At 42.9% G+C, this 16638-nt stretch overlaps 1 protein-coding gene across 2 annotated transcripts in view; it reads right to left on the bottom strand.

The window, feature by feature from the left end:
• LOC138736878 (ectonucleotide pyrophosphatase/phosphodiesterase family member 3-like) overlaps positions 1 to 16638 on the bottom strand; it is a 120592-nt gene that overhangs the window by 68510 nt on the left and 35444 nt on the right. For both annotated transcript variants that reach the window (XM_069887026.1, XM_069887027.1), the window contains exons 8-10: positions 10377 to 10442; positions 5224 to 5296; positions 2710 to 2818 (exon numbers count right to left, since the gene is read on the bottom strand). In XM_069887026.1, the coding sequence (XP_069743127.1) occupies positions 2710 to 2818; positions 5224 to 5296; positions 10377 to 10442 (248 nt within the window). The remainder of the gene's footprint in view (positions 1 to 2709; positions 2819 to 5223; positions 5297 to 10376; positions 10443 to 16638) is intronic.

Genomic DNA, 16638 nt, shown 5'->3' with positions numbered 1-16638 from the left:
CCCACAGCTACCTCGACTATACTTCTTCACACCCAATCTCCTGCAAGGATTCTATTCCTGTCTTTCAATTCCACCGTCTCCTTTGTATTTGTTCCCAAGATGAGGTCTTCCAGTCCAGATCATATGAAGTGTCCTCCTTCTTCCAAACACGTGGCTTCCCCTCTTTCTCCATCAACTCAGCCCTTACCCACATCTCCTCCATTTCCTGTTCATCTTCCCTGGCCCAAGATGCAACAAAAACAAGATGCTTCTTTTCCTCACCTACCACTCCACCAGCCTCTGCACTTACACATGATCCTACCACCAGATACATCTTCCCCTCTGCTTCCCTCTCTACCCTCTGTCACTCCCTTGTCTATTTATCCATTCCCATTAATCATCCCCTTGGAACCTTCCCCTGTGATCTCAGGAAGTGTCACACTTGTGCCCACACTCCTCCCTCACCACAATTCAGGGCCCCTACAGTCCTTCCAAGTGACATTTCACTTGTGTATCCACGGGAGTCATCTACTGAATCTGGTGCTCCTGTTGTGGTTTTCTCTACATTGGAGAAGCTGGACACAGACTGGGAGATCACTTCACTAATGTCCCAGTGGCATTCATTTCAATTCAACACCACACTCTGGCACTGATATGGCTGTCCATGATATCATGTACTATCACATTAAGAGGACTTGAAAATTTGAGGAGCAACATCTTATTTTCCACCTGGACAACCAGATGGCATTAACATTGACTTCTCTGCTTGTCTCTTCCCCATTCTCCCTCACTTCCCTGTCCTTCTGTCTTCTTTTCTTCAGTTCCCCACCCCCTTCCTTCTTTAATCACAGAGCCTTCCCCCCCCTCCCCTTGGTTGCTGGTGTGCCCTCCCTCCCTTATCCACCTATTACCTCCTGCCTGTGGAACTGTGCTCCTCCCCCTGCCCCCCTCTCTCCACCATTTTGTTCAGGCGAATGCCTACATTTTGCTCATACCTTTATGGTTATGTATCTTTATCTTTATCTGAACCCTTCTCCATTAACAATGGCGTGAAGCAAGGCTGTGTTCTCGCACCAACCCTCTTTTCAATCTTCTTCAGCATGATGCTGAACCAAGCCATGAAAGACCTCAACAATGAAGACGCTGTTTACATCCGGTACCGCACGGATGGCAGTCTCTTCAATCTAAGGCGCCTGCAAGCTCACACCAAGGCACAAGAGAAACTCGTCCGCGAACTACTCTTTGCAGACGATGCCGCTTTAGTTGTCCATTCAGAGCCAGCTCTTCAGCGCTTGACGTCCTGTTTTGCGGAAACTGCCAAAATGTTTGGCCTGGAAGTCAGCCTGAAGAAAACTGAGGTCCTCCATCAGCCAGCTCCCCACAATGACTACCAGCCCCCCCACTGATGTGGACATTTACCCCCTCCATAAATCTTCATCCGCGAAGCCAAGCCAAAGAAGAAAGATAAAGGGTACTGTTTGAGCTGCTGAGTTTCTCCAGCATAGTGTTTTTACTTCAATCACAGCGTCCGCAGACTTTCTTGTTTTACTCCAAATGGTGAGGAGCATAATATTGGGTTGTAAACAGAAAATTAGACAATAAGATCATAAGACTTAGGATTTGATTGAGGCCATTCAGCTCATGGAGTCTGCTCCACCATTCAATTCATGGCTGATGTATTTTTCCTTTCAGCCCCATTCTCATGACTTTTCCCATATCATTTGACACCTTCACTGATAAGAACTTATCGACCTCTGCTTTACATATACCTAATGACAGCCCCCTACAGCCGTCTGTGGCAACAAATTCCACAGATTCTCCACCCTCTGACTGAAGAAACTTCTCTACTCTTTTCTAAAGGGACACCCTTTTAATCTGTGCCCTCTGGTCCTGGACTCTCCACCATTGGAAACATCCCAAACTTCCATATTCATGTGTGCAAATCTGAATGTGGCAGTAACGTGCATCTCGGCCATGATTCTATTTTATTCTCTTAAATATTTAATGAATTTAGTAAATCATTACTCAAATGGTTTTGACTGTATTTGTTTTGTTATTCTATGATTTATAGTAAAATTAAACAAGGTGTAGAACAGTTCATACTATTTGCAGCTGTATAGTGCCCTCAGAATAATACATTTGAGTGTGTAACATGATTAAAATAATTTTTGGTTTTATCACTATATTAACCTGGATGGGTCACGTCTCCAGAATGGAGGACCATCGCCTTCCCAAGATCGTGTTATATGGCGAGCTCTCCACTGGCCACCGTGACAGAGGTGCACCAAAGAAAAGGTACAAGGACTGCCTAAAGAAATCTCTTGGTGCCTGCCACATTGACCACCGCCAGTGGGCTGATAACGCCTCAAACCGTGCATCTTGGCGCCTCACAGTTTGGCGGGCAGCAACCTCCTTTGAAGAAGACCGCAGAGCCCACCTCACTGACAAAAGGCAAAGGAGGAAAAACCCAACACCCAACCCCAACCAACCAATTTTCCCTTGCAACCGCTGCAATCGTGTCTGCCTGTCCCGCATCGGACTTGCCAGCCACAAACGAGCCTGCAGCTGACGTGGACTTTTTACCCCCTCCATAAATCTTCGTCCGCGAAGCCAAGCCAAAGAAGAACCTCTTGTTTAAAAAAAATCCTTCAATCAGGTGGCATTGCTGGTCTTCATTCTGACTGTAGATTTTGCTTAGATAGAATGCAATATATTTTTTTTAAAACATACCATGATCAGCAACTAGGATGAGGTTAACACATTTGTGCAAATTCCTCTGTTTGAGCCCATCCATCAACATTCCCATAATCTGATCGACCAACTGCAAAGATTTAGCCACCTGTAAAATGTGAGATAGATTAAAAGAAGCAGAGAGTAAATTATTTATTAGCTTGTAGAACATTTATTAAGAATTGAGCAAGAAAGTATCTTAAGGAATTTACAAGAACAGACCAGGAGCACAAAGATGCGAATAGGAAAAGGCCATTTGACATTCATTCATCAAAATCATGTTGATCTTCAACCTCAATGCCATTTTCTTGCATTATCCCATTAATTTCTTGATACAATAAACCTAGAAAGATCTCTAACCATCAGCAGCTCTCTTGTATAAAGAATTCAAATGAATTACTACCCTCTATACAAAAACATTTCTCCTCAAATCAGTCCGAGGTGGCTTCCCCTTTATTCTAAGTTTTGGGATTTTCTGCCAGAATCTATCCCTTATATGATTCTTGAAATCAAGATAGCATTCTGCATCACTAACCCCAAATGGGATCAAAATATTGGTCATTCTTTCTACTCCCGTACCTGTATTAGTCCACGACTATCTGGAGAATGGCATATCTCAGAGAAACCTTTCAACACCAGAATGAATGTTATCAATTGTTCATTCACCTTTTATTAAATGTTCAGGATCCCACAAATGAATGATTTCAAGACATTTTCAATACTGTCTTTAATTTCTAATGATATATGAGCTAATAACAACAGCATTGAAAACACCTGAATTCTTCCCAAGCTTTAAAAAGTGGCTGGTCTAAAAGTGAGAATTTCCTTTGTGAAATTGTTTAATTGCTGACACAAAGCAAGAAATTACCACAGTTCGAAATCATCATGTGTGTGATAACTGTGCCACAAAAATTCTCACAACATGAGAGTGAGTAATTTCACATTTCATCCGTTTTTATTAGCTAACCATTAAATTATGCAATGCATCTGATTATAGTTCGGCAGAAGGTTAAATAAATCAAAATAACAAGTAATCAAGCACAATGAATCTAAGTAATGAAGAAAACGGGCAAAATTGCTGTGAAATCAATACCAAGGGATTGAATACTGCTTTCTTTGGATTAGGATACTTGTTCAAGTTCAAGTTTATTATCATCTGATTATACAAGTACAACCCAACGAAACAGCATTCTCTGATCCTCAGTGCAAAAATATTCAAACACATCACAGACAAACAAATGCATATGTAGTACATATATACAGATGTACAAAAATATAAATATTATTTAATAAATAGTAGAGTCTCGGAGGATTAGTATGAGCAGTTTATTCAGTCATTCAGCAATCGTACTACCTGTGGGAAGAAGCTGTTTCTCAGCCTGGTGGAGCTGGCTCTGATACTCCTGCATCTCCTTCCAAATAGTTGGAAGGACCTTCCAAGAAGCTGGAAGGTACTGCTTGTGGGGTGATAGGGTCAATGATTTTGCAAGCCCCCTTCAAACAATGATTTTGGTAGTCATGTCGATGGGGAAGAGGAAGATCCTAGTGATCTACTCTGCTGTTGTTTTGGTCCTATGGATTGACCTCTGATCCAATTCTCAACAGCAACCGTATAACATGATGCAGCCAGTCAGTATGCTTTTGATAGAACCCCTGTAGAAATCTGACAGGATGGTAGCTAGTAGAATTGCCTGCCTCAGTCTACTCAGGAAGTTGAGTTGCTGTTGTGCCTTCTTGATAAGTGAGGAAATGTCGTGTGTGCAGGATAGGTCACTTGTTAAATAGACTCTAAGGAACTTGGTGCTCTCTACTCTCTCCACTACAGAGATATTAATGTATAGTGGAGGGTGGTCATTCCTGGTTCTCCTGAAGTCCACATCATCTCCTTTGTATGGTGCATGTTGAGACTCAGGTTGGGATCTAATGTTGCAGCTATACAAAATGCTTGTTAGGCTTATTATACACAGTTCTGGTCACCACACTACAGGAAGGTTGTGGAGCCAATAGAGAAAATGCAGAAGAGATTTACCAGGACATTATCTGGAATGGAGAGCTTTAGATGCAAGGAGAAGTAGAGAAGGCTGGATATATTCACATTGGAATGTAGGAGACTAAGGAATGACCTTAGCAAGGTTTGTAAGATTATGAGGGGCATAGATAGAATAGGTATTCTCAAGGGGCGTCATCAAAAACTAGAGGACATAGGTTTAAGGTATTAGAGGAGAAATTTAAAGAAAATCTGATCTGAACATTATTTCACACAGAGAATGGATACAAGCTATAACAGAAGGTGGTAGAAGCAGATACAATTACAACATTTAAAACACAGATACATGGATAGGGATGGAATAGAGGGATACAGGCCTAATACAGGCAAATAAATTGACAAGAATGAGTAAGGCGAATGGGCCTATTTCTGCACAGTAGTATTAATTGTGCTCAGATTAATTAGGTGTTTTCCAATAAGGGATTCTATTTGTATTTCAAAGACTTAATTAAAAACTGTCAACTTACTTCACTACTGACAGGTCCAGAATTATGTCCCGCATGATCAGGTTCTTCCAAATAAAGGGTGTAAAAATCTGGCCTACATTAACAAAAAATAAAAGTAAACCAAAAGCAAGATTTGCAGCAACCTTATACCTAAATTTTTTGGTAAACTGATCGGATACCTGTGACATTGCTCGCAAAAATGGAAGTGGACACATCCTATGACTGCTTATCTTATGTACACTCACGTTCTTATCAGTAAAAGGTTCATTGCCTCTTTCCTCCTAGCTTTTACATGCTTTCTGTTCATTTCCCCCTCACCTCTGCCTCTCTCCAATATATCTCCCATACTTCTGATGTTTTTCTCTTCTCGTGTACTCTTTTTGTATGTATCTTATATTGTCCTTCCCTTTCTGCACATCATTTTTTTTCTCAACTTACACATTTTCTTTAATTTTGTATGGTGATGTTAAGCAGAATATGGAGCACAAAACTCCTCAATGCTTCAGAAATTATCACATCCTTCTTTGAATTAAGGGTCTGGTCCTAAGAAAGAATGGGAAATCTGAGCCTGCAGGCCAGCAAGGACAGGGGAAGTCTGAATCCAAGATGGGGGGAAGGGTGACGGAGCTAATTGAGTCTCTACCTCGTAGTTCCAGCTACCTGGGTTCAATTCCAACCTTTAGCATTGTCTGGCTGAAGTTCTCCCTGCAATCCTTCAGAGTTGTATCCTCTCTCATCCTAAAGGTGTGCAAGTTGAAAGTTTAATTGGCCACTGTAAATTGCCACTTGTGTATAGGTGAGTTGCAGAATCCAGGGGGATATGAGGGAATGAGGGAAGAATAAAATGGGATTAATGTGGAATTAGTGTCAATGTGTGCTTGATGGTCAGTGCAAAAATAAGTGAGTGAATGAGCCTATTTCTGTACTGTGTGACTTAAACATGCTCTCTAACTCCATGATGTAACAGGGAGGTTGAAGTGCAATTGAAAGTTCAATTGAAGTACAAACACTAGGCACAAGGTGTGAGAAAGGAAGCACCGTCAGCATGGTTAGTGTAGAGGTTAGCACAATGCTATTAGAGTGCCATGACCCGGGACTGAATCTGGCTCTGTCTGCAAGGAGTTTGTACGTTCTCCTCATGACCTGCATGGGTTTCCTCTGAGTGATCTGGTTTCCATCCACCCTCCAAAAAATGGATGTGGTTTGTAAGTTAATTAGAGTATTCATATAGCATGGGCTCAAGGGCTGGAAGGTCCTGTAACCAAGATCTATCTCTAAAATTAAAAACAAATTAAAAAATTAAAATTAGACGTTAAGGCATGGTACATAAGCATGAAAATCAGGGAACAGAGAGTGAAGAGGGGTTGAGAGGGCAATAAAGCCAGTTAACTAGTGAAAGGGTCAACTGGTGCCAAGGAAGTCAGAATGAAAGTCAGAAAACCATAAGAGCACAGGGATCAAGAAATGAGCAAATGACAGACAACAGAACTGGTGCTAGGGTCAGGGATGTCTCCGATCGAGTTCACAGAATTCTGCAAGGGGAAGGTGAGCAGCCAGAAGTCGTGGTCCATGTGGGGACCAATGACTTAGTTAGAAGTGGGGATGAGGTCCTGAAACAGGAATACATAGAATTAGGCAGGAAGTTAAAAACAGGACCTCTAAGGTAGTAATCTCTGGATTGCTGCCGGTGCCACGTGCTAGAGAAGGTAGTAATAGGAGGATGTGGAGGATGAATGAATGGCTAAAGAGTTGGTGCAGGGGGCAGGGGATAAGATTTTTGGACTATTGGGATCTCTTCTGGGGATGGTCGGACCTGTACAAAAGGGACGGACTCCACTTGAACTGAAGGGGGACCAATATCCTGGCAAGCAGATTTGCTAGAGCTGTGGGGGAGGGTTTAAACTAGATTGGCAGGGGGGTGGGGAGCAGAGTTTGCGAGCAGTGTCTAGGGTGCATGGCCACCTAGTTAAGAATGATAAAGATAACAAAGGAAGGATGGAGGTTAAGGTAAAAGGTAGAAAAGGGAATATATGTGAGGGTCATTCTCTGAAATGCATGTACTTTAATGCAAGAAGCATAGTGAATAAGGTAGATGAGCTTAGAGCATGGGTTGGCACTTGGAATCATGATGTTGTGGCAATTAGTGAGACCTGGTTACAGGAGGGACAGGACTGGCAACTAAATATTCCAGAATACAAATGTTTTAGATGTGATAGAACAGGGGGTAAAAAAAAGGGGAGGAGTTGCTCTGCTTGTTAAGGAGGACATTACTGCCGTGAGGTGGCAGGATGGTTTGGAGAGATCGTCCAGTGAGGCTGTTTGGGTGGAATTGAAGGGTGGAGGAGGCATGAGGGGACTAATAGGAGTGTATTATAGACCACCAAATGGGCCAAGAAAATTGGAAGAACAAATTTGTAAGGAGATAGCATATATGTGTAATAAACATAAGGTAGTGATCATGGGAGATAACCATACAGTAAGAGGGCTGGATGGGCTAGAGTTTGTCAAATGTGTACAAGATAATTTTCTTAATCAATACGTAGAGGAACCGACTCGCGACGGTGTAATACTGGATCTCCTGTTAGGGAACGAGATAGGTCAGGTGTCTGAGGTTAATCTTGGAGAACAAATTGGGTCTAGTCTATTCGTCACAACTCCATTAGTTTTAGGGTAGTTTTAGGGAAGAGCAAAGATGGGCCTAAAGTTGAGGTTCTGTATTGGAGAAAAGCAAATTTAGAAGGAATAAGAATGGATTTGGGGAGTATTGAGTGGGACATGATTTTTTCAGGAAAGGATTGTAGAGCTCTTCGAAAGAACCAAAGACTTGTTGATCCAAACCAAGGCTTTTATTAGCAAAAGACAGGAGCTCTTCACAGGTGGCCAACCAGTCCAGAATGATCCGACCTGGCTAGGGACACAACCCTTTAAGGCCCAGACAGTAGGCGTGGCTAAACTCTCAGCCAATCACTGTAAGCACAGTCATTACACTCTAGATACTGTAACTATATACATTGGTGATAGGTCTGTACTATCACAAGGGTGTAAATGAAAAATGGAGAATATTCAAAGAAGAAATTTTGAGAGAACAGTGTAAATATGTCCCAGTGAGGATCAAAGGAAAGGCTGGAAGTCATAGGGAGCCTTGGTTTTCGAGGAATATTAGAAATTTGGTTAGGAGAAAGAGGGAGGTGTACAAGAGGTATAAACAGCAGGGTGCTGAGAAATTGAAAGATGACTACAAGGAGTGTAGAAAAAAATCTTAAGAAAGAAATTAGAAAGGCCAAAAAGAGGCACGAAGAGGCTTTGGCAGGCAGAGTAAGAATAAATTCAAAGGGTTTCTATAGGTACATTAAAAGTAAAAGATTAGTGAGGGATAAAATTGGACCCCTTGTAGACAGGGAGGGTAGGCTATGTGAAAAGTCAGAGGAGATGGGGGAAATTTTAAATGATTTCTTTTCCTCAGTATTCACTAGGGAAAAAAATATTGGACCAGTTGAAGTACAGGAAAATAGTGGGGAGGTCATGAATCATATAAGGATAACCGAGGAGGTAGTGATGGCAGTTAAAAAAGATAAAGCTGGATAAATCTCCAGGTCCGGACAAAGTATTCCCAAAGACACTCAGGGAGGCTACTGTACAGATAGTAGGGCCATTAACAGAGATATTTAGGATGTCACTGGTCACGGGGGTAGTGCCAGAGGATTGGAGGGTGATTCATGTTGTTCCACTCTTTAAGAAAGGGTTCAAATGTAAGCCTGGAAATTATGGACCTGTAAGTCTGACGTCTGTGGTGGATAAGTTGATGGAAAGTGTTCTGAGGGATGGCATTTACAAATATTTGGATGAACAGGGATTGTTAGGTAGTAGTCAGCATGGTTTTGTCAGGGGTAGATCATGCTTAACAAACCTTATAGAGTTTTTCGAGGGGGTTACGAAAAAGATTGATGAAGGGAAGCCTGTGGATGTTGTCTATTTAGACTTTAGTAAAGCTTTTGACAAAGTTCCCCACAGGAGGTTAGGTAAAAAGGTGGAGGCATTAGGTATAAATAAGGAAGTAGTGAAATGGATTCAGCAATGGTTGGATGGGAGGTGTAAGAGAGTAGTGGTAGAAAATTGTTTGTCAAATTGGAGGCCGGTGACTAGTCCACTAGTCCTGGGTCCACTATTGTTTGTTATATATATTAACGATCTGGAAGAAGGGGTGGTGAATTGGATAAGTAAGTTTGCAGATGATACAAAGATTGGTGGTATTGTGGACAGTGAGGAAGATTACCGTAGCTTAAAAAGAGATATAGGAAAGCTAGAGGAGTGGACTGAGAAATGGCTGATGGAATTTAATACGGATAAGTGTGAAGTGTTGCATTTTGGAAAGGCAAATCTAAATAGGTCATATACATTAAATGGTAGACAATTGAGGAGTGCAGGGATTTAGGAGTTATGGTAAACAGTGCCCTCAAAGTTGATACTCAGGAATGTTGGCCTTCATAAATCGGAGTATTGAATTCAAGAGTTGGGATGTTATGATGAAATTGTACAAAGCATTGGTGAGGCCAAATTTGGAATACTGTGTGCAATTTTGGTCACCAAATAATAGGAAGGATATAAACAAAATAGAAAGAGTGCAGAGAAGGTTCACAGAAATTTTGACAGGATGTCAGGGTTTGAGTTACAGAGAAAGGTTGAGCAGCCTGGGGCTTTTTTCTCTGGAGCATAGAAGTTTGAGGGGGGATTTGATGGAGGTGTTCAAGATTTTAAAAGGGACAGAGAGAGTCAACGTGGATAGGCTTTTTCAATTAAGAGTGGGGGGGGATATTCAAAACAGAGGCCATGGTTTGAGATTGAAAGGGGATAATTATAAGGGGAACATGAGGGGAAACTTCTTCACGCAAAGGGTGGTTGGGATGTGGAATAAGCTTCCAGCGGAGGTGGTTGAAGCAGGAACATTATATATGTTTAAAGAAAGACTGGATAATTACATGGAGGGGAGAGGATTGGAGGGGTATTGACCAGGTGCTGGTTAGTGGGACTAGGAGGGTGGGGATTTGTTCCGGCATGGACTAGTAGGGCCAAACTGGCCTGTTTTGTGCTGTATATGGTTATATGGTTATATAGAACTAGTAAAATCTGATTAGAAACTGATAATCATAACATTAAGAACCAAGAAAAATAATTACCTTTCAGACTCGGGTAAACTTAACCATTTCAAAATAGTGAACACTCTTTCTTCAAAAGGAACAGATCTGGAATATATAAATAATTGCACGAAAAAGTGAGACATCGGAGAGATTCAACATAAATATACTTCTCATTGACCATACCACACCAGACATGATACAAACTGCCGATATATAAATGACCTTCCACCTCAGTGATATATTTTTTTTGTCCATCCAACATCCACCATGATAAAAGGAATAGATAAGGTAGAGCCAGGAAAGTTGTTTCCACTGGTAGGTGTAACTAGAAATGAAGAACATATTCTCAAGATTTAGGCGAGAAGATTTAGGATGGAGATAAGGAGGAACTGCTTTTCCCAGAGAGAAGTGAATCAGTGGAATTCTGTGGTGTGATGCATTTCTGGGAGGGAGGATTCATAGGTTCAGGGGACAGGCCAGCTCATACAATATATACGTACATACAGTAGTTGCACCACATTCACACATTCTTTTGGAACAAAGTCCATGGGGGGGGGCGGGGGGGAGGGGGGTCAGTGAAGTGAGTCAATATCCATTATAGGTTCAACCTGTCCGGTTGTCTAATCTGTTGTTCGACCATCATAGGGTTTGCTGCAGTTCAGCTGCTGGCTCCCAGATGGTGTCTTATATGATTGGCTGTGCCTCCGGTGGCTGATGGGGGGGTTAATAGGACTGTGGGGCTGCTCAGTCTGGAGTTGGGGTGCTGTGCTGGGTGCAATTAGTGGGGCCGGCTGGCTGGGGTTACCGTGAGAACAAGTTGATTGGTTGGTCAAGGGGTGCCATGCATGCGCCAGGACGCAGTTGGAAACCGTGTCCTGCCACCCATCCTGGTACTCCACATAAGCATTTTTGGGGTTAGCGTGGAGGAAGTGGACCTTCTCAACCAGAGAGTCAGTCTTGCGGCATATGATATGCTTCTGGAGCAGTACGGGGCCAGGGATTGTCAGCCAGGATGGCAGTGTGGTTCCCGACTCTGACTTCCTGAAGAAGGAAAATACCCTTTCATGTAGCAGTACAGAGGAGGGCCTGGTGGTGTAGACTTCTTACCACTGGGAAATGGGAAGGCCTTTCGACCTGAGGGCTAGGAGGATTGCCTTCCAGACAGAAGTCCAGTCCCAGTATGTCTGGTGCGCAGAACTGTGGCATGATGAGGAGCTTAAAATTCTTGTACTCTGTGTCCCATAGTCAATGTCATGGTGCAGCTGCTGTGGATCTCAGCCAAGTGGAATTTGGAGGCCAGGGAGACATTACACTTTGCCGGGGTTACCGCAAGAGAGTAGTGTTGCATTGTGCCCAAGTGAATGAAGCTCTCGTGCTCCCTGGTAGTTTGTGATGTGACCATTTACCTCGATGTTCATCATGGCTCTGGCCAGTTGATGTGAGCTGTCCTGATCCAGGGTAATTGAGGCCAGTGTCTGGTCACTGTCTAAATTGCTGCATAGTGCTGGTTCGGGGGCACCCACCAAGATGGCTGCCCCTATGCCATGCATGCGGTGCTGCTCCTCACTGCTGGAAGTGACGCCAAAGTGGTGTCATCCTAGTTTGCCACCCCCATGGTCCCGCCGAGCTGTTTCCAGCAACCGCAAGTGATGCCAGAGGTGAAGCTGGAAGTGGCGTGGTCCAAGATGGCAGCAGCTGCCATATGCATGTGGCACTGTTGGAAGGGGGTTGGAACCTACTTACCTTCCCGTAGTGTCCTTCCTTCCCGCAGGTGAAGCATGTAGTGTTTCTGGCCAGGTTTCACATGGCCACAGAAGTAGCACTTCAGGTGCTTGATGGCAGTGGTGGTGACCTGGGATACTGTGTCCCAAGATGGCGGTACCCGTGCCCCCCACCACGTGGCGGCCACGTTTCCCAAGGAGAAGATCTCCGCATTCAGCTGCGCTATCTCAAATTCTTTAGCCAGAATGACTACTTCTTGCAGGCTTCGATTGCCCTTTTCCAAGAGTCTTTGTCTGATGCGATCAGATTTGAATCCAGCCACACATGTATCGCATATCAGTTCTTCTAAATGGACAGCAGTAGAGACATCTCTGCAGCTGCAGGCTCACCCCATCTCCCAAAGGACCCGCATATACACATCCACCGACTCACCAGGTGCTTGGCTATGACTGTCCAGAAGGTACCTGGCATAGATTACATTTGTTGGGGTTCAATACAGTTTCTGCAGGAACTCTATTGCTGCCGAGTAAGTAGTGCAGTCCCTGATCATCTGAAAAATGCAGTGTCCAACCTGAGTGAAGGGTAGATCTCATTTGTCTTCTTCACTCTGCACGTCATTGCATCTCATGAAAGCGTTGAGGCAATGCAGCCATTGATCGAATTTGACTGAGGTATCTGGATCTTTAGGGCTGGTGTCCAGTTTATCTGCCCATATTGCCTTGTCCATGGCTCAAAATTAAGGTGATTAAATTGTAGCGCTTTTGATGAACCATATTAGATTGAGAGTTGTGATTAATAGGCTTTAATCACCTTCAGACATAAACACATCTCACATGTTGCAGGCCCGGTTCCAAGGCAGATACTGAGGGAGGAGTTTGGATGTAACAGCCTTTTTAGAGATTTCCAGGAGGGAGGAGTCACAGAGACAGGGGACGGGTCAGCTCATACAATACATACCACAAATTCTCTGCCCAAGAAAGCAGTGGAAACTGCCTTATTAAATAGATTTAAGACACAGTTAGATAGATGTTTGCATAGTGGGGGAATTAAGGATTATGGGAAAAAGGCAGGTAAGTGGATCTGATTTTACAGCCAGATCATCCACAATCTTATTAAATGGCAGAGCAGGCTTAATGGACTAGACAGCCTACTCCTGTTCCTATTTCCTATGTTCTTATGTCCCTCACACACATTAGAGTGAAATTTTGCAAGTGACATATTGTATTCATTCACTTACAGAATGTGAATATGTTGGCCTGGCTGTAATTTTTTGCCCTTCCTTTATTCTCCAAAAGAAGATATTGATAAGCAATCTTCCTTATCTGCTTTAGTCCTTATTGCAAGGAATTATAGGATTTAGACACCATCACTCAGACATGAGTGTGGTTACAAATGGAACATACACATATGATTGATGATATTGCTCTTTATTGTCAAAAAACAGCTGGACAATCCATAAAATAACACTACAAATTAACAAGAAAATATAATGACAGCAGGATATTTCCAAGTCAGAATGGTAAGTGACTTGTCAGGGAATTTTGCTAAATCTGAGGAGCTGTGAAGGGAATTGAACATGATGTAAAGATCAGAAAACATCCCACTTCTGACCTTGTGACTGAGGGAAGATAACTAATTAATTTGGGCCTGAATATTGTCGTGAAGATTCTTTCAATGGTCTTGGGCAGAGGTGATTAAAGAACAGCAACTAGATCCACCTTGTTGTCAGATCAGACACAATTTATTGTCATTTATGGTAATAAAACAGAAATGTAATATTACATGAAATTGCCTTTCATCTGCCACAAGGTAGACCATGATTGGCCATTAGCATTACCTGGAGCCCTTTACAGTCAGAGTAAGAGAAGCAAAAGAGTCATTGAATGTCCATAGATTTGCCTCCAATGCTCCCAGTTCCTTTCAAACCACCGGCAACCTGAGCCCAATTCAAAATCTCCAACACAATGAGGGAGCCTTCAATGCCTAGGGCCCTTTGGGAGCCCTTCTTGCTGTCAGCATCCTCTTGAATCCTGGTTCCAATAACTGGTTCTCATGAGCAAATCTCCAGCAGCCCACAGCCTACTCCAAATCCTTTGACCTCAAGTTGCCAGCAGCCCACAGCCTGTGTGGGTTCCTCACATGTAAGTCACCAACAAGTTTCTGCCTATCTTTGTCCGCCAGCCACAAAGCCCCTTCCTGATCCACCACTATGGTCGCCATCCATCCTTAAGGTTGTCTCCTCTGTGTCTTGTTCTCATTAGAGGCTGTTATCCCCATTACTGGTGACCCGCTCCAGTTCACTGCTTCCCCTAGAGTTTGGAACCCCTCGCAGCCACTGCTGAACATAGGTTCAGCTATCTTGGACATTGGTCACAGGATTTGAAATAAAACACTTTCAGCTACTTTAACAGGCTGTTTAAAAACTGCATAGAGCCATCTGCAGTAGAACTGGGCAGTAGGACACGGAGAGGGGGGGTGGGGAGCGTCTTGTCTCCACTTTCCGCTTTCCCTGGGTCCACACCATGAAAGCCATTATAGGAGCTCCAATGTCACCGCAATTTTTTGAATAATTCTTGCTGGGAAAGATATTTTCCCTAATTTCTCAGTGGCCTTGTGATGTTAAACGTGGACAAATGATGCTAAGGAAAGTCACTCTCAGCTCAGATCTGTAATTCTATTATGTAATTCATGTGGTCCAAGTCTGTAATGAGCTTTGGAGATGGGTAATTCTGACAGCTCAGATCGACTAACAATGAATTAATGCCATTTGACAATATTGTAAATGTTAGCTGAAAAGGATCAGAGGAGGTGCAAGAAAACAAAGCCCTGATGTAAAGGACAAAACCTTTGAAGGTGGAAGGTTCTGAAGAATCTTCTGGGAGCAAACTGCACAACAGTACATCTAACGGTGTCACTGCTAAGAGAGCCACTGACTCATAGCTCCAGCAATCTGGATTCACTCCTGACTTCCAGCAATGTCTGTGTGGAGTTTACATGTTCTGCCTGAAACCACATAGATTTATTCTGATGCTTTAATTTCCTCCCCATCTTAAATAAGTGCATTTTGGGAGGTTAACTTGCTACTGTAGATGGTGATCCTAGCACTTTGATGTTATCAAATGTGCTTTGAATGTTATTTACCTTTTATCAGTCAAAGGCTGAGGAATAGTTACAGGACAGCCTTGAGCCAGTGGATTAGATGTATTCAGGAACTCAACGAAGAATCTGAATGATTACACACATTATCAAAACAGCTGTGGATGAGTGTGTCCCCAGCAAATCATTCAGGGTTTTCCCCCACCTGAAGCCCTGGTTGAACAATGAAATCCAGAACCTGCTGAAAGCCAGATCACAGGCATTTAAGTCCAGAGATCCAGAACACTACACAAGGAGCAGATATAACCTACAAAAAGGCAACTCCTGAGCAAAGTGGAGATTCCCAATGAAAGTGGAGCCAACAAATAATACCCGACAGTCGGGGCAGGGCTAAATGATACAACCTGCTATAAAAACAAATCCAATGCTGCAGGAGACAGCAAAGCTTCACTCCCAGATGAGCTCAATGCCTTCTATGCCCAATTTGACTACCAGAACAAAAAAATAACCCCAGTGCACCCCAAGTCCCCTAATGATCCTCTACTGTCAGTAACCAATGATGAAGTTCAGGTTGCCTTCAGGGGAGGGAGTACTCAGCCAAGTACTGAAAACCTGTGATGAACAACTGACCAATGTATTCATGAATATCTTCAACATCTCACTCCAACAGGGTGTGGTACCCACCTGTTTAAAACAGACCTCAATTTTACCAGTGCCCAAGAAGAGTGTGGCAACCTGCTTAAATAACTACCGACCAGTGGCACCCACATCTACAGTGATGAAGATTTTTGAGAGGCTGCTGTTGAAGCCTATCAGCTCCAGTCTGAGCAGCGACATGGACCCATAGCAATTTTCCTACCGGTTTACGGCAGATGCCATCTCAATAGATCTACACAAAGCCCAGGAATACCTGGACAACAAAGAGGAGAAGCATGCATGGATGCTCTTTATCATCTACAGTTTGGCATTCAGCACCATTATTCCTTCAAAACTGATCAGCAAACTCCAAAACCTGGGCCTCAATACATCACTGTATAATTCGATTCTGGATTTCCGCACCTACAGACCCCAATTCATGCAGATTAACGAATCACTGGATCTTGCTTTTATCATATTCAGTAAATGCACTTAATCACACATTCTGAGTTTCTAGTTTCATCCAGTCAGGAATAATAAAAATAAAACATTAAACATTGATTGCAAAATTAGGATTAAATTAAATCCTTAGCAGAATTCTCTTTCATAAGTTAAATGAAAACTTAAGATAAATAAATCCATATATTTGTAAACATTATGTATCATGCAGAACATATTCGCCACCACGGCACCCCCCCCCCTTCCCCCATCCCATCCCTACGACATGACACAGATTGCTTCTCACTCAATTATCTTCAGGCCAAGATTCCTCTGTACACACTGTGCTTCTCTGACTTTCTATAATAATTGAAATGTTCTGATTGCAAAAGCAAGTTTTACTTTTAAA

Source organism: Narcine bancroftii, chromosome 6, assembly GCF_036971445.1.
Source record: "Narcine bancroftii isolate sNarBan1 chromosome 6, sNarBan1.hap1, whole genome shotgun sequence".
Lineage (NCBI taxonomy): Eukaryota > Metazoa > Chordata > Chondrichthyes > Torpediniformes > Narcinidae > Narcine > Narcine bancroftii.
The sequence above is the reverse complement of the archived record's forward strand: the minus strand, read 5'-3'. Positions and strand labels throughout refer to the sequence as shown.